This window comes from Ictidomys tridecemlineatus, chromosome 3 (genome assembly GCF_052094955.1).
Source record: "Ictidomys tridecemlineatus isolate mIctTri1 chromosome 3, mIctTri1.hap1, whole genome shotgun sequence".
Lineage (NCBI taxonomy): Eukaryota > Metazoa > Chordata > Mammalia > Rodentia > Sciuridae > Ictidomys > Ictidomys tridecemlineatus.
The window spans coordinates 101,435,201-101,458,989 of record NC_135479.1 but is presented as its reverse complement, the minus strand read 5'-3'; the positions used below and the strand labels follow the sequence as shown (position 1 = coordinate 101,458,989).

Below are 23,789 nucleotides of genomic sequence, written 5' to 3'. Positions count from 1 at the left end.
CTTAGTACTGGCCTTGAACCCAGGGGGTGCTTTACCGCTGGGCTCCATCCCCAGCCCCTTTGATTTTTATTTTGAGACAGAGTCTTGATAAGTTGTGGAGGTGGGCCTCTGACTTGCATTCCTCCTGCCTTAGCCTCCTGAGTAGCTGGGAGGCATGCACTACTATATGCTTGGCTAGATCTTCTTTTTATCAAATCCATTTGCTTTCTAAGAAACTCTCTCACCCCACCCTACAAGAGAATTATGTCATGTTCTTGTGTGTGTGTGTGTGTTTCCATTGTCCTATCTGCACTCATACTATGGAGCAGAGGGAGTTGCTGAAAGTACCTCCTGGGTCTGGCTTTGCTGGTAGAGTCATCTTAGACATTGTCTAATACCAGAACTCCAGCTCATTAAATGGCTTAATAGGTCTTTTATAAGATATATTTAACATACATGTACTATCCTTAAAATTGCATTAGAAAAAATTATGATCTTACTGCAGGTGCGTTACTCATATCTGCTTTCCTTTGAAATGCCTTGAATAAATAAGGGGTTTTCCTAAGTGATTTTCTGCTTCAAATCAGAGAAAACTTTGACTTTTTCACTTCAAACAGGACTTTGTCAAACTCTGCCTATTTTTAAGCTGGTCTTTAAGATTGCTGCTGACGAGGATCATATATCTTACTGACTTAATTCTTGATATAAAAAGAGGACACATATGTGAATTGTCTTGGATTTCTTTCTGTTTTCTTTATTTACCAATTTAAAATTCTACTTTAACTGTTCAGGTTAGTTAATATAAATTTAAACCTGCTATTTTGATGGAATAGGATTGAATGATTCTATGTATTATTCTTTCCAAGAAAAATAATGGTCAGTACTAGGAAAATCTGCAGAAGGGATCCCACGCCCTTTAATGTTACAGAAAAGCTTGGAAACATTTGAATTTGATCGTTGTACTGAGCCTCTGGGGCTTCATAAGTCCTGGCGGTATTGGAAGGTGATTCTGGGTCTGTTGCCAGTGATGAGCAAGTGGCTTGTTCTTTGCTCTTGCTCATTTCCTGGCAGCTGGAGGTGGTCACGAGCTTGTAATGGTCTAGTGGGAAGGGCCGGAAGTTCACAGTGTGTCTGTGCTTTCCTGCATTGTGTTGCCCCTTTTGATTCTGCAAGGGTCTGAGTCATTCTGAGCTTGAAATGAGATGTGCAGTTTCTTACATAAGATTTCCCTAAATGGCTGGCATAAGAAGAAATAAATAACGGGGTCCAGACACACGTTGGCAGCAGAGAGCAGCAGGGTGAATTCTTTCACGTAGAGCAGGATCTCTTTCGCCTGGCAGCTGTAGTAGGTTCCGGTTTGACTCATGGTGTAGGGGATCCGGGCCACATGGTAAGGCACAAAACAGACAAAGAACACAAGCACGATGCTGAAAATGTTGCGGCTGGATTTCCTTTTGACCGAGATGGATCTCCTTCTGGAGCTGAGGTGGGACTTGAAGATCTTCCTGGTGATGGCAGTGTAGAAGACAATCAGCAGGAGGAACACGAGCCAGAAGATGCCCACGAAGACGTAGTTGGACGCCTTGTGCCACTTGCGTCCTAGCTCGTTCTTGAGTTCCATGCACTGCACTCTCATGCCTTCCTGGACGCGCTGGTCGGTCAGGATGATGTTGGGAACGGCCAGCAGCAGCATGAGCGCCCACACGGCTACCGATAGCAGCTTGCTGTAGCTCACCGACTGGACGAAGGAGGTCAGGAGGGGCTTCACGATTTTGTAGTACCTGTCGAAGCTGATGAGCCCGAAGAAGACGATGCCCACGTACATGCTGACATAGAAGACCACGGCCGAGACCCTGCACACGAACACGCTCAGCTGCCAGGGGGCCAGACCCGAGTCCCCCAGGATCTTGAAGGGGAAGGTCAGGCCCATCAGAAAGTCAGCGACCACAATGTTCTTGAGATAGATGATGAAACTCTTGGAGCTGGGCACGTAGAGGAAGACCCAGCCCGATACGCCGTTGAGCAGGACCCCTGCCAGGAAGACCAGAAGGTACAGCACCGGGATGATGTACTGGGTGATGAGCGTGTTCCGGGAGCAGGGCAGGCCTGGCGGCGGCGAGCTCGTGGAATTGAGCATCTTGTGGCTCTGAAGGCAGAGCACCTGGGAGAGAGGTGACGAGTTACTCTAGGAGTCCTGCACACCCGCGAAGGACAAAGCAAGGGCATGGGGGTGGGCACACCCAGCTCTGGAACCACCCCTGTGCCCAGCCCCTGACCGGGTGCCCCCTCGTGCCTTCTTTCTTTCTTTCTGGAATAAAAAGGGAAGAATAGAACATTCTGATGATCGTAGAGGAAAACTGGGGAAGCTGAGCAGCGTGAGAACTTGTGGGTCATATGGAGACCAGCGTTTCCCAAAACGAGGGTGACCCCACCGTTCTAGGAAGTTCTCCTGCATGTGGTCTTCCAGGCACTAACTGGGAAAGCAGACTCAGTCTTTCATTTTGCTCATAGCTCCTTATTCAATGTATTAGGTCTCTATCTGGGTCGTAAATATTATATATTTTAAAAGATAAATGTTATGGATTTGTGAAAATAAGTCCAAATATCACATATTAGAATTGTTGATACAGACCTTTTTTGGGCGGGGGGAAGGTACTGGGGATTGAACCTTGATCAGGACCGCTTGACCACTGAGCCACATCCCCAGCCCTATTTTGTATTTTATTTAGAGACAGGGTCTCACTGAATTGCTTAGTGCCTCGCTTTTGCTGAGGCTGACTTTGAACTTGTAATCCTCCTGCCTCAGCCTCCTGAGCTGCTGGGATTACAGACGTGTGCCACTGCACTCAGCTGATACAGATCTTTTTTAAAAAGTCTACCCTATGTGTATTTTAGACATAAAATAGTATCCTATAAACATAAAATCCAAAGATTAACTGGCATTTTTAATGTATGATTATGGGTACCTTTTCAAAATTGAGCTAATTCTGTGGGTTTTTTTATTGTTGAAATATTTATTGTATTTTTTTATAAACTTTTAAGCAAAGAGCGTAGATGATAATATTTGTACAAAAATTCTAAAAAATTTTTCCAAAGAACATTCCAGATCTGTACCGTCTTGTATGGTGGCCGTTAGCCATAATGATAGCTCAGGGCCATTGAGCACTCCCAAACTGTGGGCAGTACAGGTGGATATGGGCTGCAAATGTCAAATGCACACTAGATTTTATAGACTCAGTGGTAAAAATGTAAAATATCTAATATTTTAAATTTTTATTATCTATTTTATTAAATATAGTGTGCTGTTTTAATTTCAGTTAATTTTACTTTTTAGAGTATGTGGCTCCTAGAAAATTTAGAACTACATATGAAACTCAGTGATGTTTTTAAAAGTGTCTCCAGAAGCTTCCCATGTCGTAGCACCCTGTATTTTCTTCATGGATGTGGGAAGCACTGATTTATAGCACAGGGAAGACAAGAGTTTATTCAGATGGTTATTTGGTGCTCAGAGCAAATGTCCTCTGGGTGACCCACATCACTGACTGTAACCTGGAGACCAAAGGCTCTGGTGGTCTCATCCCTGCCTCCTCTATCCCATGGGTCCTTTGACCTCCTTGTAGGTCCGCCATCCCCTTGGATCTTTCATTGAGCCCTCTGCATGGATGTCACCTCACTTGGGGAGCATCACCCCTCAAGCCTCGGATGGGCAGGGTGGGGTCCCTTCTCAATGTCTACAGTTCTGTGCCCAGCCCCTGGCCCCACACTCAGCTCTCTGGCTGTTTTGTTTCTGAGTGTTGCTTCCACTGCACATGTGCTTTCAAACCATGACATTGTTAGTCATTATGTTTTAGCATGATATTTGGGATAATAGGGTATTAGATATTAGTTGCCTGCAGTCAGGGAATACAACACATGAAATTCCACTCTTACGATATTTACGTCTAGTCCAACATCGTGGGAGAGGGGGCAGAGGACAGTGGCTCCCATTGGCCAGAGGTGTGTCTTGTCTATCCTATATTTCTGGTGGCTGGCCTCATGCTTTATGCACAGCGTGTGATGTGCTGTGCCAGTCAAACCAAGGAGGTGGGACACGGGGCACTGGAGGTGTGGCAGATGGAATTGGGAACGTGAAATTCAGTTGCATTCTGCACCAAAATGCAGGTCCACACCAGCCTCTATGCTGCTTTCCTCATAAGAATGTCTTCCATGTGTCTTTTCCGTGTGTGTGCCATATGGCAAAAGTAGGAATATTTATAGCCATTTGATTTTTGCCAGTCTGTTGACTTTCAGTGAAAGAAAAATTACTAACTCACTTCTTCAAACACTTTCCTCGGGGTTTAGCCTTTCTCTTCCCTCTAGGCTCACCTTGCTGAGTTCAGAGCATATGGGTTTGCTTCTTTGCCCATTTTCTGTGGCTTTTCTGTATATGGTCTTGCTTTGTATTGTGTTAGTCAGCTTTCTGTTACTGTAACAAAGTGCTGGTTGGGAGACCGGACTCTCTCAACCCCTTTACCCCCTCAAGGGCGTGTACTCAATGACCAAGGTCTCCCACTTCCACTGTGGTGGCCCCTCTTGAAAGTCCCATCTCCTTCCCTCGGCAACACTGAGGACCAAACCTGTTGCAGTGGGCTTTTGGTGACATTCAGCATCGAACCTAAGATCATGCTTCAGATGCCAAGGGAGGAGGACCCTGGTTTCCACTTTTAACTGTCCACTGTGACTGTGGCCTTCAGTTAACTAAGTAAGGCATCCCCGGACCGTCAGGTACATTTTTACCTAGAAGCCTGTTTCACAGAGCTTGAGAGAATGTACACTGCTCTGTGCTCCCAGTCTGGTTTGGTGTCTCAGTGCTAGGGACACCATCCCCTGGATCATCTAGGGCAGTACTCCTGGTAGCCAGTCAGTATTTATGGGATTCATTTGAATTTAATTCTCAAGTGAAAACTACACATCGTATATTGAAGAGGAGAAACGTGAACTATGTAAAATATAATTGTGTAGTGAAGCGGTGAAGAATTTCCCAGAAATGATTTAATGAGAGCCAAATGCATTTTATTCCCTTTTAGAAATGTTCTAGAAGCCACTATGTATAGAAAATGTAAAGGATTTCCCATAAATTGTTCCAGGAGAGTCACGACTCCCCCCTCATAGACAGCTGGAGGAAGTCCTTTCCTCAGGGGTTGGCACTCAGGGCTTTTTGAGTTGCAAGGTCTCCTAGTGGCCAGGTGCTGTTCTGTGACTCCTCAGAATGCCCGGAATCTGCACATACCATCCTGGCAATGCCTGGCACACACCTGCCTCCCGCCCCCTGTGAGTGTGGTGGAGGTGGCTTGACCCAGGTGTGCCTCCAGGATCTGGAGGGAGCTGTGGGTCTTTTCCTCAAGCTCTGTCTTGCTATTTTGGCAGTAGTTGCAGATGAGGCTCTGTTTTAGGATGGAAGGGTGTGGGACCCGCTGGGTAGGGGCGAGGCTGGCTGGGGGAGGGTGCCTTTCTGCCCAAGCTGCTGTCTGTTCTGCTAGGGCAGAAGTTCACGCAAGGGCAAATGGCCTCATCTTCAAGGTATACTCCAAATGAGCCATGAGCTACCCCCATCATGACCTTGATCTTGAAGCATTGGGGACATCTTATAGCAGTGGTGTTGATGGTAAGGGCCCTCCCTCTGTGGTCCCAGTTGTCACTGTATGCCGCAGACACTGGTCAAGGGAGAAATGAGCGACAAAGGAGCCCTCCTAAGGCAGACACGGCAAGTGAAGCCGTGTGTATATTCAGGCCAAAATGCAAGAATGACTGCTTGAAAAACAGGACAGGATCATAGAAAATACTGTGTCACTTTGACCTTGTGATGTCTGAGCAGTCTCCCCTCGTCTCCAAGAGATGATTAGCCCCCACTGAAGGGACCTACTGAGACTTAGAGGCATTTCACAAATGCAGGGAATAGTCCCGTGCTGTGCAGATTTTATACAGTCATGCAAAAATAAGCAAGAACCAAACGAATCAGAAAGAAAAGGAGAGACTCTCTTGGGACACTGTTCTTTTGCCCTTGCTCTTGCTCCTTAGAGGTGCTGTTCTCTCCAGCCTGTCCCACCCCCTTATGAAGGAGAGGTAGTTGGCAGCACAGGTGGCAAGAGGAGAGGGGTGGGAGCAGCTGCAGAAGGCCAGGCCCTCGGCTGAGCCCGCAAGGGCTTCCACTGTGTAGAGCTCTGCTTTGATAGTGACCTCTAGGTTCCCTGGGAGGCCTCAGGAACGCAGAAGGTGCCTCCTAACTCCCTGACATGGTGTTTAAGAAAGGTTTCTGTACATGGCTGGACTTCTTAAGGGAGACTGCCTGGTTCAAGTATTCACCCTCCCTAGGTGGAGCTCTCCAGAACCAGTGCCTGGCACAGGGATTCACCTCTGCTGCTGCTGCTGCTTTGGAACATAATGAAATATGAGAAAGTGGGGTTTATGGGGCCCAAAGACAGGTGTAACGGGAGCAGCATACAGGTCCCCTCTCCATTTCCTCCCGCCTTCTGTCCGCGTGCCCGCCCACCTTCTCTCACCTGCCCGCTCGCCTTCCTTCCTAGCTACAACACAGAAGGTTTAGCCTGATCCAGACTCTGAGTGCCCTGGTCCTGAGTGCCTTTGGTGCAGTGTGGGGTCCTAGGATTGTGCTGTTTTGGGTTTTCAGGTTGGAGAGGGCATGCAGTCTCAGGGCTCGCTCTTTGCATGGGATTTACATAGTACCTACCCAGAGCACTGCCCCCTCCAGAAACACATGCATCTTACTAAAACACTCTCAGCCAGCTCTGGGTTCGTTTCTTGTTTTCTCTCTGGCCTGTTTTTCTTTTTTTTTGTCTGGCAACCTGGTGGCCTGCTTCTCTCTCTCACATTGACCAACCTAATCCTGTGTGTAAATCCACTTTCTCTGAATAAGAGGAAAGATCCCCTTATTATTCCCAAAATATTTCCTAACATTTGGACAAAATCAACAATCCTCTTGATAACCCTTGGCACATTTTCTGTTACCTTTTTGATTTGTTTGCATAAAGGAGGTCTCCTTCAGTGGAGCAATGCAGCCCAGCCAGCGCTTGTCTTCTTGAAGTGGCCACGGTGTATCATCATTAGGATTCTGTATTATAGGAAGAAATAAAAGGAAGAATTAAGTAAGTTAAATGAGCACTATATTGTTTTCACTGGGGAAGTGTGTCCATGCTTATTTTTAAAATTCCGCTTGCATGATTGAAATATTCAGCATGTTTATTGCTGTTTTCCTGTACTTGCTCCTGGTTGTCAGTGTTGATGACTATTGATTAGGTTGCAAAATCTGTGGGAACGTAGAAACTCTTTGCTCGACAGTGATGTTTGGAATTGCTGTAAATTTCTGTGTGGCCCAGCGGTGCTTTCTGGTGGTGGGTGGGGGGGACTTTGCTTCTGAAAACCCCTGCATTCCAGTCTCGGGAATCGGCCCTCAGAGAGGAGGTGAGGGAAGCAGCCCAGGCCCTCCTGCACTGATTTCCCCAGCCTATTCTCTGCAGCATTGCTTGAGAACATGAGGCTGTTTTCCCTGGGGCCAGGAAAGGAAGTGGCTCTCTGACCTCTTCCTGCCTCCCAGGTCACGAGTGTATTGCTCAGCTGGACAGGAGTACTGGGATCCTTAGAACCGGCCCAAGGACAGTTCTTGCAGTGCAAGAGAACAGATCTCCATTTCTGAGGCAGCAGATAGCTTTCACTCAGTAGCTCAATAGCCACCACCTGTGTACTTGTTTGGCATTCAGGAGTACAGAACCACAGGGAAAGAGCGTAACGGTTCAGGAACACTGCACAGAAGGCCTTCCGCATACTCTGTTTGTCTTTTCTGCTCTGAGTGTGGATCCCTGTTGGAAGGAGCAGTAACCTTTGATTTCAATAAAACATATTGTGACACTAGCATACGAATCGGCCAATTCTGAAAAGCCTTTGTGTTTCTCTAAACACGTGACAGTGGAACAAGGAGATTGCTGTCGAAACTGGTAGAGCTTGAATGTGGCAAGAGTTTTCATTCAGCCTAAACATGGTGCTCAGAGTAGGTTTGAAACCGCAGACTGACATTTTGCTAGTTCTGGGGTCCACTGCCTGGGATCCATGGTGGAACCTCATGTCCTTTTTAGACCAGTCCACGTGTGGTCCTCTCACCCTTCCAATGGATTTCAGTAAGAACAGTCAAGGAAATGCTAGGTCTAGCTGTGACTCACAGGAGCTGCTGGATGCCTCAGGTGTAGTGTCCAACCAGGGCAAGGACTCTCTTCTGGCACTATGGTGTCACGCTTGTGACTTACCCGGCATCGGGAAACAGGCCAGGACCAGTTTTGTTTTATTCCACGGGGGCAGGGGTGTGTGTGTGATGTGGGGTCAGAGGCATGCAAACTACGTCTGTTTCCTTGTAATCTTTCTTCTTAGGTTATTCTTTTTTTATTATTTTCAGTATCACGCTCTATCTAGAGGCTACTTCTCTTCAAGGTATAATCCTGCTCAGCATCCTTCATCCTACTTAAAATGAGTAAAAAACTATAGACTCTGAAGTGGTTACTCGCCCACAGCTATTAAAACTTTTTCAAGTCTTTCCATCTTTACATAGCAAAAGTAAAACCCCTCTGCAGATGGAGAAGCAGGGTAGCCCCGCGTAGAGATGCTCATCTTGTGTCTTAGTATCATTGACACACAAGGAACCAGAGCCCCGTGGAGAGTCAGACGTGGGAAGAGTGTAAAGTGGGTCGAACCAGCTTTGGGCAGGAAGCAAGGAGGAGCATGGGGACCCATGGGAAACTGGTAAGGACAGACTGAGGCTCCACGGTACTTCTAAGCTTGGGACAGTTTGAGCATCAACAAGAGTGAGAGTAGTAGTAGCTGAAGGTAAGTGTAAAAACAAACCAAATCCAAGGGATTACAGTGATGTTCTGCGTGGAGACCAAACATGGAGGGAGGGCCCGCTGGCAAGGGCAGAGAGGAAGGCAGGATTAGGATGTCATTGTCCTGCACCCTCAGTGCCATGTCAGATTCAGGCACCATCTTCAGTGGCTGCCAAGTGCCCCTGGGAGAATGGGTGTGGACGCACAGGATCCTGAGGTCTGAACAGACTCTCACCTCCTCCAGGATAATGAAGAAAAAATTATCTTGAGTGGGAACTTCCACCCATCACTGGAATTTTGAACTCATGTTATGGTCGGGACCTGGCACCCTATACCTCCAGGTGTGCAGAACACACCTGTGCTTCCCTGCAAGGCTGATCATGGCCGGGAAAGCAGACCGGTCCATAGGTGGGACATTCTGAAGAACAAACAGCCTGGACTCTTAATTAAAAGTCAAGGTCATAAAAAACAGACAAGCATGATGGGATGGAGAGGAGTCCTCCCTCAGAGGTCAGGAGGAGAGGGCAGTGATGGAGCAGGTAGCCTGGGGGAGGAGCTGTAGGAATTGTGTGGGGACAGTATGGGAATCTGCATATAGCCTCCACGTGCCCTTGCTTCACCCATATTGTTCTCCCCAGGAGTGTGAGTAGTCGAGTTAAGCAGGAGACTATCGGGAGAGGCGTACAGAAGTGTTAAGGAGGGAAGAGCCACCATTGCCTGTGTCCCCACCTTATGTGCTGTCCTTTGGGGGTGTCAGCAGCACACATGCACATGTGTATGTACACGTGTGGTATTAACATCTGTTAGTGTTGAGGGACGGTCCTGAGCCCATTGTCCGAAACGTGACAGATGCCCAATGCCAGTCTCCTGCCACCTTTGCTACTTTCCATACCTCTCCTTCCCAGTCACCTCTGGGGGCTCCTCTGTCATCTTAAAGCAGATGCTTCTTGTTCTCTTCTCCACCATCTTCTTTTCTCTTCCTACGCTCTAAGCCAGAGTAATCTCTGGAGATTATGACACCTTCATTTATTTATTTTTTTTAACTATTTAAAAAATCTTTTATTTATTTTTTATGTGGTGCTATGGATCAAACCCAGGGTCTCACACACGCTAGGCGAGCACCCTACTGCTGAGCCACAACCCCAGCCCTGACACCTTCATTTATAAAGGAGACATTTATTTTTGTCAAATATCCCTCTGATGCTGACTGCCCAGCTGTGGGTACTTGCCACTGGGATCAGAGCAGTGAAAACATTGTCCCTGTCCGCCTAGAGCTCCCTGTGCTGCTGGAGGCCCACCTCCATCCCCCCCCCTGCAGCCCTTTTTATGTTTTACTTTGAGAAAGGGTCTTGCTCAGTTGCTTAGGGCCTTGCTAAGTTGCCAAGGCTGGCTTTGAACTTGGTGATCCTCCTGCCTCTGCCTTCCAAGCAGCAGGGATCACAGGTGTGTGCCCCCGCGCCTGGTTCAGTGCTGACTACATTTACAAAAATAGTTTTATTCTTTCTGTAGAATGATCAGTACTTTGTTTAATATAAACTAAAGCACAATAAGGAGAACCAGCATTGCTCCGAGAGCAGGGCCCCTGCCAGCATGTCCTGTCTCCCGCCTGTTCTCCTGGACTCCCCACCATCCATCACCCAGAGGTAGCCCTGCCCTCAATTTTGTACTTCTCATTCCTCCCTTTTAAATGGTGTCAACCACGTGCACCTGCCTGTCTTTGTAAACATTGCCCATGCTCCTAGTAGCCCTTTAGGACTGAAAAATCCACCCCCCAGCAGTGATTTCTGAACTTCATCTCTTTCAGAGGATGAATTAGGATACTTGGTAAGGATGAACATTTGCCCACGAGGGGAGCATTTTAACTTCTAGGTATTTACTGTAGAAAACTCTTGCTGATGTATATCAGGCAGTAGATACAAGAGCACTCATTTTAATACTGTTTGTAGTAGCAGAAATAGAGAAGTAGCCTTAGTGATCATTGACAAGAGAATGGGTGAAAAAAGCATTATTTACCTAGTGAATTTTTTTTTCTGCAATGCATATGAATTCTAGCTGTGAACTTTTAAATCCTCTAATACTCCTGACCAGGCGGGACTAATCAGGTCTGGGGGCGGAGCTCAGTGGTAGAATGCTTGCCTGGCATGCACAAAGCCCTGAGTTCAGACCCCAGCGTTACAAAGACAAAAACCAAAGAAAACCAGAAGCAACGTCAAGATAAAGTTGATAAAGCATAGTCCAGAGCCTGGATAACCTGCTGAGGCATCACACTTGCTGTCCATAGGATTGAGGGCGGGACTCTGCCATTTTGGTGCCTTGACTAGTTAGAAATACTGTGTCCTTTCTGCTGCAGGAGAGAAGAGCTGTATGATTTCTCCTCACCTGGTAAATAACCCATAGTAGATGTTGGATAAATTCCTGTGAATGACCTATAAGTCTTCCTGTTTTACGAAGCCAGTGGGCAGATGCAGGGTGCCAGGTGGGGTGGAGTAGGTGGGGACCTGGGGTGGAGGCCAGGGTGCCTCCTCGCCTCAGGCACTGCAACTTCCCACTTCCCAGCAGAAGTTGGGTGCAGATAGACCAAGATTCCTGCCAGGAGCAGATTATTGAGCTACTTGGGTAGTTTTGATCCTGTGAACTAAAGTCCACAATGAGAAGCAGTGACTTCCCAACTGCCCTCTTTTCTGACACCCTGTGGCTGGCAGAACTCTGGGCAGGTATTTGTCTTTACACTGAAACAATAGCTCACAGAAGGGTTGGCTCTGTGAACTGGCGGTGCTGCATGCAGGGTCCCGCCAGGCTGGGCCAAGGGGTCCAGGCCCTGCAGAGGCTGGAGTTCCCTGCTGGATTTGCAAACAGACTCACCAGGCAGAGGTGCTGGGAGCCCTGGCCTGTCTGGCTGCCTGGTATGGATGTCCCTGAGTGTCCCTTCGTGGGTAGCCTTCGCTCCTCTCGGCACCCAGCCCCACCCTCCCTGCCTGGGGCTCTCTGACCTCTCCCCATGGCCATGTTTTTCCTGTCTCTGTGGTTAAAATAATATTAGTTTTCATTTTTCCTTCTCTTCTCCCCACATTCACCCTGCCCCTTCCTGCCCCAGAGATAGGCCTCGTGAGAACCGAACTCTCTGCTCCTGTTCTCGGCTCCATCAAGACAGGGCCCTCAGCCTCAGCAGGAACACGTAATCCCCTGTGCAGCACACTCCCTGTCCCTGCCTCATGCCTGCCACAGGACCTGAATCCTGCTCCCTCAGGCTTCACTTCCCTGCTTTACACCGATGGTCACACCTAGGTGTATCTCACAGGAGCCTTTGTGTTGTGTGCCTGTCCATGGCTCCTGGAGTTGTTAGGCTTGGTATTTTGTGATGTTGGTGTCAGCATGATGATGTGCATATCGTCATCCTGTGCAGGCAGGTTTTACATGAGCAAGTTGAGTATCCCCCCCCCCCCCAAATCCTTGAGACTAGAAATGTTTCAGATTTCAGAGACTTGAACACCTGCTGAGATGGCCTGGGGGAACACGCCTCGTCTGAAAATCCTCGGGACAGTTCCGGTGTTTTGGGTTTCTGGTTTTCAGACCCGAAATGCTCAGCCTGTGTGGCACCCGGGTGTTACCCGTGTTAAGTGTTGCTGCGGTTTAGTCACTTTGGTCACCATATGGCGTTTTATTTTATTTTTTAATGATCAGATCATAGCTCATTCACTCAATTTTTTTTTCAGACAACAGAATTTTGAAAATCTGTATGTGTCACTGTGAATTTTTTAGCTTTCTCATGCTGAGATTGAAATATCAGTGATGATATTAATATCATGTTTTGATGTGTTATAATCAAAAGTGTCTAGACTTAGAAAGTTTTGTGTGGATGTTGTGACAAAGCAACCAGCGTTTTAAAAGATTCAATGTAACAAAGTATCAAGTTTTCCTAGTCTGGTTTGGGATCTAGTGGAGCTCACAGGCCTCACCCTGTCCTCCAGGCCCCCTGACTGGCGACCCCTGGCTGGCTCAGTTGTGGGGAGTAGGTGACTGAGGCGCAGGCACCGGGTGGACGTGTGTTGCTCTCCGCTCACTCCCAGGCTTTGGCAGGATGCCTGGTTTTCTGTAGGTGTGGTAGGAGGTAAATTTGGAGTGGTATCTGTTTCCCCTGGTTTTTGTGATTTCTGTTTTTGGCCCCTGAGTCTTGGATTACAGCTTGAGCAATTGCCCGTGGGTTCTACTCTTGCCAGCGTAGCCTCTAGTTTAACGCTATACTACTCCCAGGGATGGAGGAAATTCCGTTTCTACTGAGTGGCTGTTGGGTGCCAGGCATCAGGAGCCTCACTTTTTTTTTTTGTTTTTGTTTTTGTTTTAGTAGGTGATGGGACAGAAGAGGGTCAAACAGTGAAAGAGTTCAAAGGAAAATAAAAAGATTAGCTCAAGGTCACTGCCAGTTGGCAGCTGCCCAGGCTGCCCCTGTTTGTAGGCTGCTCCTTTCCCACCATGCCCAGGTGCCTCTGTGAACACAACACGGACTGTTTTATACAGCAGGATTCCCGCACTGTTATGCAAACACTCAGCTTGCAGCCCCCTGCACCCCTGGCTTTCCTTCTATCTGTAAAACAGGGTCTTTACTGGCTGCATCTCCCTTGGGTCAGGTCAGGGAGGGGGAGGTACAAGGAGGGTGGATTTCTAGAAGCCAGGTGACTTTTAAGCCCTAGTCCTTTATGGGACCTGGCATCCCGGTTTGAACCCCTGACCCCACCTGGATGCCAGGTTCCTGTGGGTGAAGCAGAGGCAAGAAGACAGTCCTTCCCAGGCCCCCTGGCTGTGGGAAGCTCCCAGGGAGATTCTGGCATCTATGGGAAGTGGTAGAACCCACTTTCCAAGGGGTTCAGCACCTGGAACTGTCACTCATTCCTGGACATCCCTGTCACATGCAAGTGATGTAAACATCATTGTTGTTTTTTCTCCCCTTGACTTCTGGTTTGCCTTCCAGACTATATAAACCTTTGCCTGTTACACATGATCTTAGCCAAGAGGCAGAATCATAAAATTGCTGATATATGGCATTTTTTTTTACCTCCCCAAATTTTAATTTCAAGTGATTAATGGCGATGTTTAAAAGTTATTAATAAAATTGCAAATAGAAAAAATATATGCCTGTATTATTATCAAAGGGGATATAGCAAAAAACAGGTCCACCTAGATTTTGTTTGTTTTTCAAAACATGTTTTTACTCGACATTTTCTTTCTCGGGCAGTCCCAATTCTGTGTGTCGATTCCTAACCACTTGTGAAATGTCTCGTGTTGAGGAAACCCGAGGAACAGCTCCCCCACACTGAGCGGGGCTGTGTGGAGGGAACAGGGGCTGGATCCCAGGGATGGGCAAAGGCCCTGTGCTCACTTGTCATAAGCAACACTTATACGTGCATGACATTGGCAGGATGTCTTTAAGTAACTAGAAGCCCTAAGAGGTTGTGTTTTCCCCACTAGAGAGTTGTTCATTGAAAAGAGTAACTTTTTTTTTTTTTTTTTAAATACTAAATTTAGTGGTTTTTGAAATTTCTCGTTTTGGCAGAGTGCTGCACTTGATGGACTATTCTCTCCATTTCCACGTTTCCTCAGTTATAATGGTACCCTTCCTCCAGAAAATGGGGCTGTTTTCTAAAACTCTGTGTGCCTGTAGAGAGACTGACTGTTGATGGGCTGGGACGTAAACCAGGGTGGATTCTAAGCATGAGTGATATTTCAGCATTTTAAAACCATTTGTGAGGGTCTGGGGTTGTGGCTCAGTGGTAGAGCGCTCGCCTAGCATGTATGAGGCACTGGGTTCGATCCTCGGCACCACATAAAAATAAATAAATAAAATAAAGGCATTATGTCCATCTACAACTAAAAAAAATTAAAAAAAAACATTTGTGAATCACAGTCTTCCAGATGTACTGTGCAGCTTTTAGGAAAACAATAGAACAAACTTCACAGTTTATATTCTGTGTCGTACCCACCGCAAATTAAAGCTGAAGACACAATAAATTCATGATATTTCAGTTGCAGTTAATCTTGGAGTAAGAAATCAGAAGAACAAGGAAATGGAAATTGAAACCTAAGACAGTGGTGAAAACGTGCGCAGCACCTGTGTGCCCTCCCGGCCCAGCCGGCCTCTTCTAGGGAAAATGCATCCCGCCTGCTGCCCGCTGCCCACCGCCTGCTGCCCACCGCTTGCCACTCACTGCCTGCCTCCTGCTGCCCGCTGCCCGCCCTGGATGCGGGCTTCCTGTGGGAGGCTGTCACCCTTGGTCTCAGTTTTGGTTGGAATGTGGCCTTTCCTGCTCTTAGGCCAAGCCTCCTCTCCGGTGCTTGCTTTCTGGAGCATGGAAGGTCTTGGCTATAGTCTGCTCTGGGAGGCGTCCCGGCCCCCCTGTGCTGGTTGGCTCAGAACTCACCCTTCGCTCCTCAGCCACAGGCACCTGGCAGTGTCCTAGGATAGGTCGGCACGGTTTTTCCTTTAAAAAGGAATTTCTTAGTGCCTAATGCATGAGCCCTCTGAGAGAAAATCGTGCTTCCTTAAATGAAAAGTCTGTGTACAGAGAAAGGCTAACTAGAGTGAGTGAGTTTATTCTTTGAACTTGGAAAAGTCCAAGCTCACCTGTAAGTCTGTCATTCCATCCACCAAATAAAAAGACCGAGGCGCTCTAGAGAAGGCCGGGGTATGTGGGAATCGAAGATATTCTCTTAACAGACTACTTACGCTTTTCCCAGCCCCGGGCCGGTGGCGTCTGTGTAGGAGAAATGGGGTCAGCACCCGAGTGGCTCCTCTGGCTTAGCGGAGGGCTGGCGCTGCTTCTGCCTGGACGCTTCTGTTGACCAGCAGGAAATGCTGGGTTAGCTCCCAGACCCCCTCATTTGAGTGCTCTCTGAACCACCAGCTGCTCTCCAGGCGCTGGGGCGTCCAGTGCTGCGGAGTCCCGCACTCTCTGCCGCCCAGCTGTCACACTCGCTCCAGCAGCTCAGATTGGATTGGGACCTGCCCAGGGTTACACAGGAGCACAGCCCAGCCAGCAGCGCGTAGTGAGAACTGGATCCCTGCCTGGAGACGGGGAGAGGGACCCTCAGCCCAGGCTCCCGCAGAGGACACGGATCTTTCCCATGCCTAGCTGTGACCTTTTCCTGTGAAGCCACAGTGAGAACAGCTTCTTGCTCTGTGGGGAAGTGGGTTCAAGCTGAGAGTCACGTGGCTCCCTCCAGGGCCTGGAAGTGGGTTGGAAAACTTTGGAGCTACGCACACCTGCCCGTTTCCCAGCTTGGCCACAGAGGAGGGAACAGGAAGGCCCAGAGCCCTGACGGTTGTGGGCAAGGCCACGTCACATGAGATTCAAGGGGACCCCAAGACTTTCCGTGGGTGGAGGGTGTCTGTGCTGCCCGTCCTCCCGTGTGCCAGGGTGCCTCTGATGCCCGCTGACCTCCTCTACTCCAGCTGGGACCTGGCACACCCCTGCCCTGAGCTGGCGTCTAGGATTCTCTCACCTTCTAAAGGTGCTCGCCTTAACTCAGACCTGGAGTTGGAAGTCCTTTTTCCCTCCCGACTGTCACTTGACCCTGAGCATTTCCTTTTGAACACGACTTGCATTCCTCCGCTCCTCACGCTGAGGTCGTACTGAGGTCTACACAGTGACACTGTTCCTCTCAGGAGGAAGAGCTCAGGTCTCCTCACCACCCGCCTCAAGACCATCCAGGCTGGGCCATGTCAGCTCATGCTTCGTCCCCTTCCTCCGTCTTGGACAAGCCTGAGGGTCACCACCCTGCCCCAGAGCTTCCCTTAGCTATCAGCCTCCCTTATCCGTGACCACCAGACCGCACCTCTTCTCCTGCCCATGCTTGCTGGGAGTGGAGACTGTGGCTGTCCCCACCTTCCCCCGACTGCACCCTGTGCCATTCTGACTTTCCACACCTCTCTGAAACTGCCTGAGACCTCTCCATTGCACGTTGCTGGATCTAACGGATGATTTAAGAGTTACTTCTTATAAGGCAGCTCTTTCTGACTGTGGTGCTGCATGTAACTCACTGGCCATCTTGACAGTTTCATGTGTGTCGTCCAGTGAACTACTTACACTCACATCCTGGGCAGCCTTTGCTACCATCCATCTCCAGAAGGCTTTGCATCTTGCAAAGCTTCAGCTCAGTAGTACTTATGCATTAACTTCTTCTTCCCTCTCGCCTAGTCCTTGGGAACTGCCATTCTGCTTCCTCTCTCTATTTGACTTCTCTGTTAAGTCCCCCAACTCTGTCCCTGTGTAGTAGCATGTATCAGAACTTCATCCCTTTTTCAGGCCTAGTAATACTCCATTGTGTGCACACCACATTTCATTCACCATTCATCTCTCCATAGTCGATTGGTTGCTTCCACCTTTTGGCCACTGTGAATGAGGCTGTTGTGAATGTGGGTGTCCGAATATTTGTTTAAGACCCTACTTTCAATTCTTTTCAGTACAGAATCCCCCCAACCTCAGTGTGGTTTTGCTTTGTATAGTTTGAGTTACCTAAAGTCAATCATGGTTCAAAAATATTAAAAGGAAAATTCCAGAAATAAACAATTCACAGGTTTTAAGTCCCAAGTCATACTGAGTAGTGGGGCTACTTTAAAAATCAAATGTTGAATCTTATCTGATCAAAATTTTTGATGTCACAGATTTTCAACTGTTTAAAAATACCTTAGGATACTGAGTGGCCGGTTGGTGCCTCTGTGTGGGTGTCCCTCACCCCTGTACACACTGGCTTTCAGATGCAGGTGAGGCCACTTTTACAGGTTTGCACCTGGGATGCCTCTGAAGCCCAGGTGATGGGCAGTGGTGAGATCCCGAGGGCTCTCGGCCTTGGTGGACCAGTCCATGGGCGGCTGAGTGCTCTGCTGGGAGGCAGCCGCAGTGAGGAAGCAGGTCGCTGGGTGTGTCCTGGACGGGATTCTTTTCTCTGGCTCCTTGTCCACTCTCTGCTTCCTGGCTGCCGTGGCCCTAGTACCTTTCCTCTACCAAGCCCTCCTCCACGATATTTGGCCTCGCCCTGGGCCCAGGGCAACAAAACTGGCCAGCCGTAGACTGAACCAAAATGAACTTTTCCTCCTCTAACTGATTCTTGTTGTGTGTTTTGATCACAGTGATGAAAAGCTGACTGACAGCCTCCCTTTAGGACATCCTTCATGACGGTCACGGCCCTGCACACTGGGTGAACTCAACCTCGTCCTTGTTACCCCAAAATATTACTCATCTTTCTCTCTTTTTTTTGGTACTGAGGGATTAAAACCAGGGGTGCTTAATCACTGAGCCATGTTCCAAGCCCCCCTTTTTATTTTTAATTTTTAAAATTCAAGACAGGGTTTGCTGAGTTGCTTAACGTCTCACTACATTGCTGAGTCTGGCTTTGAACTTGCGATCCTCCTGCCTCAGCCTCCTGAACTGCTGGGATTCTATGCCTGAGCCCTTCAGCCATTCTGTCTCCTCACAGGCTCAACCAGCTTATGAGACCATGAGGACACCTGTTGCATGTCGGAGTGAGCGATCCGAGCAGAGCCAACAGCTGAGGAATTGGGGGATGTGGTAGAAGCCTGCGCCTTGCATTCATCTGGCTCATGCTGTTTTGGGGTTCCCACTAAGTGGCACCCCTGATGCACAGTGCAGCTTAAATACCTGTCAGAACTTTTGCCATTGGTAAAAAGTGGGGCCAGATAACGAGTGTCCAGCAGAGGAGGGAGCCCAGGGGTTCAGTTCTGCTTGGCCACCAGTCTGGCTCCCTGTTGCCCGGTAGAGAGTGGGAGCACGGTCCCCTCCTTCCTGTGCAAGGTCTTCTCCTTCCTGTGCAGACATGCATGAGAGCACAGCTGCTTGTCCTGCCATCGTCCCTTCCCTAGCTGTCCTCAGGGGAGTGTTAGAGCTGACCCTGTCATGAAGCTTATAGATCACAGTAGTGGTGCACTTGCACAAAGAGACAAAGACACGGGCAGGGGGTCCTGGTTCTTTGCAGTTAATGTGGTATGGACAGGTCAGCGACCTTGGGCAGGTTGTGTATCTGCGATGAGTCTCCCTTTCCTCCTCTGTCTAGTTCTGCCTGCCTCATGACTATCGGAAAGCTCACATGAAGTCGTGTGTCTTATTGTCATGTCCTCTAAAGTAGGCGGTCAGGGAAGGCGGGGGCTCTCTCTTCTTACTGTCCCAGCCGGCTTGGAATCACATTATTGCTGTGCACACAGAACACGGGGTCCTGAAGTTGCTCCAGATCCCTGTCCCAGGGCAACAGCACCGTTCCACAGTGTCTAGACACGTCTCTCCCTCTAGAGTCTGAGGGAGGCTGAGCCAGAAGAGTGCAGACTGCAAACACTGGGGACCAAGGACAGAAGCAGACGTGAGCCAGGCATCTGCGGGGGCTTCGTTGGCTCAGCTGACCGTTATTATTATATCCTGAGTTTTTGTGGGAAATCACACTTTTTTTTTTTTTCAGTGTGCCATAGGGGAAAAAGTGATGTTTGAATTTGCTAAATAATCTGTTGCTCTTTGCCAAGCCAAATATCACTTATGGAGACCATGGGTGGAATACGCGTACTCCCCAGGAGTCAGGGTGCCTAACCCTGATTGGGGACAAGTCAGTGAAACAATAAAGCAGCTGAGCAGCACATCCTCCAGCTGCTGCTGAAACTCAGGAAAGAGCGTCTTTAAAAAGAAATGATTGCGCAAGACCGTAGGCTCTTGAAGTCTGTTTTCTCTGGGTGTTTGGGATGGTTTCTGGGAGACCTCTGTGTGGGGCCTCTTTCTCTGTGGCACGTGTTCTTCAACTTCTGTCCAATTCTCATTTCATTGAATGCCAGTCGGCCTATTGCGGTTACTTTAAATATTTATAGGATCTTGCCACTGCATATTAATCTTGCAGACAGCTGGACCTTTTCTTGACCCTAGTCTTGGGGATAGGAGGGACAGTGTGTTTGCATGGTTAAGAGCTTGATATCCAGAAGAAATTGCCTTAGTTAGGAAACTGGCTCAGTCACACATGAACTGTGTGTCCTTGGGCACCTCATTTAACCTCTCTGTCTCATTAGCCATGTTCCTGGGATGGTCTATGCAGAAGTAGGGATAATATCAACTTCAAAATGTTGTTGTGAGTGTTTCCTGTCATCAGTGTCCCTTTTCCTATGGAGAACTGAGAAACATTGAAGAAGTGGCATTGTGGTGGGGATGGTGCTTCTTGTCATCTCTAAGCGGTGTGGGCAGCTTGGGGAAGTCCTGGCTCTGCAGTGGAGCTGCGTGGGCTACACGTCCATCTGTGTTAGACGTCCTCTGTCCCAGTCCTCCGGACCGAGTGGCTTAGGTGAGCCTCACCGGGGTTCCCGCGCTGCCTGCATTGTGGCAGGGTTGGCGGTTAATGTCGCCTGCTCCCACCTTCCCTGGCAGGTGTCCTTGGGCCGCTGGTACAGGGACAACCCGAGAATCGGGTTTGGGCCTCATGACCACTCCCCTGTGTGTGGCCTCCACACTGTCCACCTTTCTCATCCCAACCCCTGGCCATTCTGTCCACCTGCTCCTGGCACTGAGGGCATTTGCAGGCCAGCTGTGTGGACTATTCCCATTTAGGTGCCGGACTGTGGGTCAGAAAGATCCACAAGTGGAGTAGCTCAGGGGATGGTGGAGTACTCCAGACCTCTCCTGGTGCCTATTTTTCATCTAATTTTACCTGTTTGCACATTGGTTAATTCTGTTGGCTTGTGGGTGGCAAAGGGACTTTAGAATGCCGTGCTGTGGCTGCCGTGTACAAATCAGGCCAAGAACACGCCCTGTGGTTTTCTTCTTCTTCCTGCCATGGATGATGGAGCCAGGGCCTCCACTCTCTGGGCCAGCGTTCCTGCTAGGCTCCAGCCCTGCCACTGTCTTCTAGGGCAGGGGTCGATCAATTTAGGATTACTTCTGGGACTGTCTTCCTGGCCCCCACTTGCACCTGCAGGGGGAATTCTTGGCTTCTCTGAGTATTTTGAGATGGTGACCTTCTGGGCTGTGTGTTCTGAGGAATGTGGTGTCTTTCTCACTTTAGATCTGTTAGCTCTGGACTTCCTCAGCCCCCATCTCCTGAAGCACTCCACAGGGGAGACTTGGGGGAGCCTTGCCTTCTCAAGAGTGCTCAAGTTGGAGAATCAATGTCGACTAAGTTTCTAACAGTGCTGGGTTGGGAACACCTTTCAGAGTTTGACAAAGGCCAGAGAACTGTCGGAGGGCATTGTGAAGTAGCAGGGAATGCACGTGCCCCTGAGGAACGAGGCTAGACCAAGCATACTGGTCTGTGGTGTGTGTCCTATCAGGATCACTAGATTCTAGGTCATGTGAGTGATTATTTTTGAGAATTTATTATTCATCTCCAGTAGCCAAAGTAGTCCTGGGCTGCAGTTTGCTTCCGGAATGTGGTGGGAAGAGTTTGCCTCCTGACATCCTGCAGACATGAATGCTGAGCTTTTGGTGCGTGTAGGCACGGCCTGGGCCTGCGCTGGCACCTGGTGCTCAGACACAGACCAGACCTGGTAGAACTTAGGACTTGCCCCTGCCAGTGCAGAGGGAGTGGGTGAGTCCTGTTTCACTTCGCACACTTAATTTCAAAAAGTTTATAAGGGATGCATAGTTATCGTGGATGCATTAGAAAATAAAGTAGAAAGAAGAAGAAAAGAGATAACTGGCAAATTTATCCTTGGTAGCCAGTCATTTTGTTGAAAATGGTAAGCTACAAGATGGGGGTAGGAGTCCCTGGTGACATAACCTCTGGAAGGGAGTCTGTACCTATCAGGCACTCAGAATGGCAGCCACATTGATGGAGCCTGAGATTTGTGAGGTCTAATAGTACTAAGTGGGACTCTGTCAGATGCTGTCCTACGCTCCCAGACACTGAGTTGCTGGAACCTGGTAGCTAGTGAGGACAGTTAGAGGGCAGGTTGGTGGGATACCCCGAGTTTCAGCGTTTTCCTGAGGCCACACAGCTGGTTAGGGTTGCCTCGAGGCCCTGTGATACCCTTCCTGCTCTTAAATGCTCTATTGGTCCTCGAGGGCCACAGATACCCTGCCCCAAGTGGCTATAGAATGGTGCCGGTCCCCGTGTGAGTGCTGTGGGATCAGAGCACTGCACGGTGAGGTGGGTGCTGATCAGCCACTTGGGGTGTGCACGGCTGGGCTTCTGGGACACCCAATGCCCCCAGGGCCTCACCTGGATCCCTCTCCCATTCCCTGGCCACCTCGTGTATGGCTGCTAAGACTCTGCCAAATGGGGCCTCCCCAGCTCCCCTGGAGATGACAGGTGTCCGGGTCACTTTAAGCCTGTGACATTCCAGTTTCTGTGCACACATTTATGCACATCTGGTTCCAGAATGGTCCGTATTCACGTGGCTTTCACAATGTTCTGCCCTCACAGGGACAGACAGAGTGACTGTGCTCATTGGGCCTTTAGCTAACATCTGTCTGTGAAGTTGCTGTGCACTGTGACCCGAGCTTCATGCCGATTTGGGTCATACTCGCTTTCCAAAATGTCATGGGCTTAACAACCTCTGCATGTTTCACTGTTAACTCAATTTTCTTAAAATATTTCCCAGAACACTAAGTGGAAACTTTACTGCTCTCTTTAAAGATATTTGAGAGAAAGACTCCAAGAGCAAATTGACTGAACATACTCGCAAGACTTCCCCTCGTCCTGGCACAATGTGGGGTGCAGTCATGGGGCTGGAGCCCCTGGTTCAGGTCGCACCTGCCTACTCAGCTCTGCCTGGGTGAGTCCCTCGCTCACCTGCTATGAGGCAGCAAATCCCTGTGTCTCCCTCCTGTGGTGGCAACAGCTCAATGAGAACACCCTCTGGAGGCTGCGTTGGCCATGGTGTGGCACCAAAGTGGCCTCTACCACTCGGCTCCATCTCTGGGCCTTTTCATGTTTTATTTTGAGAAAGAGTCTTGCTGAGTTGCTGAGGCTGGCCTCTGATCCTCCTACCTCAGCCTCCTGAGTTGCTGGAATTACAGGTGATCTTAAATGGGGAAAAGCAGAGAGCATGGGCAAAGGTGGGGTCTCTCATCACTGCTTTCTCCCTGCCCCCCAGCAGTGGGTCCAGTGACTCTTCCTTGTCAGTTTTTAAAGCTGTGCCTTTTCCTTTTGAGCAGTGGCATTTGGATCTGTTGAAGCCCTTCTCTACCCTCGGGCGTTGGGCCTCTTACATTTCTTTTTCCTGGACTCTCTCACCCAGTTCATTTCCCCTCAAGGCCTCCGTGGGCGCTTTGGAGCTGGCCCTCAGCATACTGCTGGAGTTGACCCTCTTTTCTGTGAGAGCTTGTTGGAGGGCTCCCAGGGAAGCTTGTGCTCCCTTAGCATAAAATTAAGTCATTGTTGGACTTGTTGTTCTAGAAGTGCAAGAGCCGGGGCATTGGGAGAGCTTTGCCAAACAAGGAGGAACCGCCCGAGAGCTTTTGATTGTCTTCCAGATTGTTCCTCCTTGAGCTGCATTTATGACTGAAGAGTTCCCCCAGTCATTGTCGGTACTGGGAAGCAGGAGCCTCCCGTAGTCCCGCCCCAGCTCCTCTGCAGGAGCTGTAGGAAGGAGGGCTGTCCTGTCCCCTGCCTGGCTCCTTAGACCTGCATAGGCACTGGGGCTGGTCCCATCGTCCTTACACTAGAATCCAGGATTTGAATCTGGATTTGAACCTACCAAGAGCAGCCCTGCCCATTATCCCAACTGTATTGCCAGCGTCCTCTGCCTCATCCCTATTGATGCCACCCTGGTCTTCTTGTTCCTTTTCCTCCTCTTCAGAGATGTCCTCTGCTTCAGGAGTGGTCCCTCCAAGGCTGGAGCTCTGCACCGTCTCTGGTGGCTGAGGCAGTCTGTCCCCATCTGGCCTGACTCGCTGGTTCCTCTGCACTGCAGGGCTGCGAGGGTCTGTGCCTGGCCCTTGGTTCAGTGGTCTGGGGTCATCGTGGCGTGGG

General features: G+C 49.2%; 2 protein-coding genes across 8 annotated transcripts in view; one reads left to right on the top strand and one right to left on the bottom strand.

Moving 5' to 3' along the window:
• The window catches only part of Med12l (mediator complex subunit 12L), a 275,089-nt gene that overhangs the window by 108,580 nt on the left and 142,720 nt on the right, over positions 1 to 23,789 (top strand). The gene's annotated exons all lie outside the window — the stretch shown is intronic.
• The window catches only part of P2ry14 (purinergic receptor P2Y14), a 33,633-nt gene continuing 10,806 nt past the window's right edge, over positions 963 to 23,789 (bottom strand). The window contains exons 2-3 of the mRNA XM_040269998.2: positions 6,985 to 7,087; positions 963 to 2,140 (exon numbers count right to left, since the gene is read on the bottom strand). Coding sequence (XP_040125932.1) covers positions 1,100 to 2,116 — 1,017 coding nt within the window. The 5' untranslated portion in view covers positions 2,117 to 2,140; positions 6,985 to 7,087 and the 3' untranslated portion in view covers positions 963 to 1,099. The remainder of the gene's footprint in view (positions 2,141 to 6,984; positions 7,088 to 23,789) is intronic.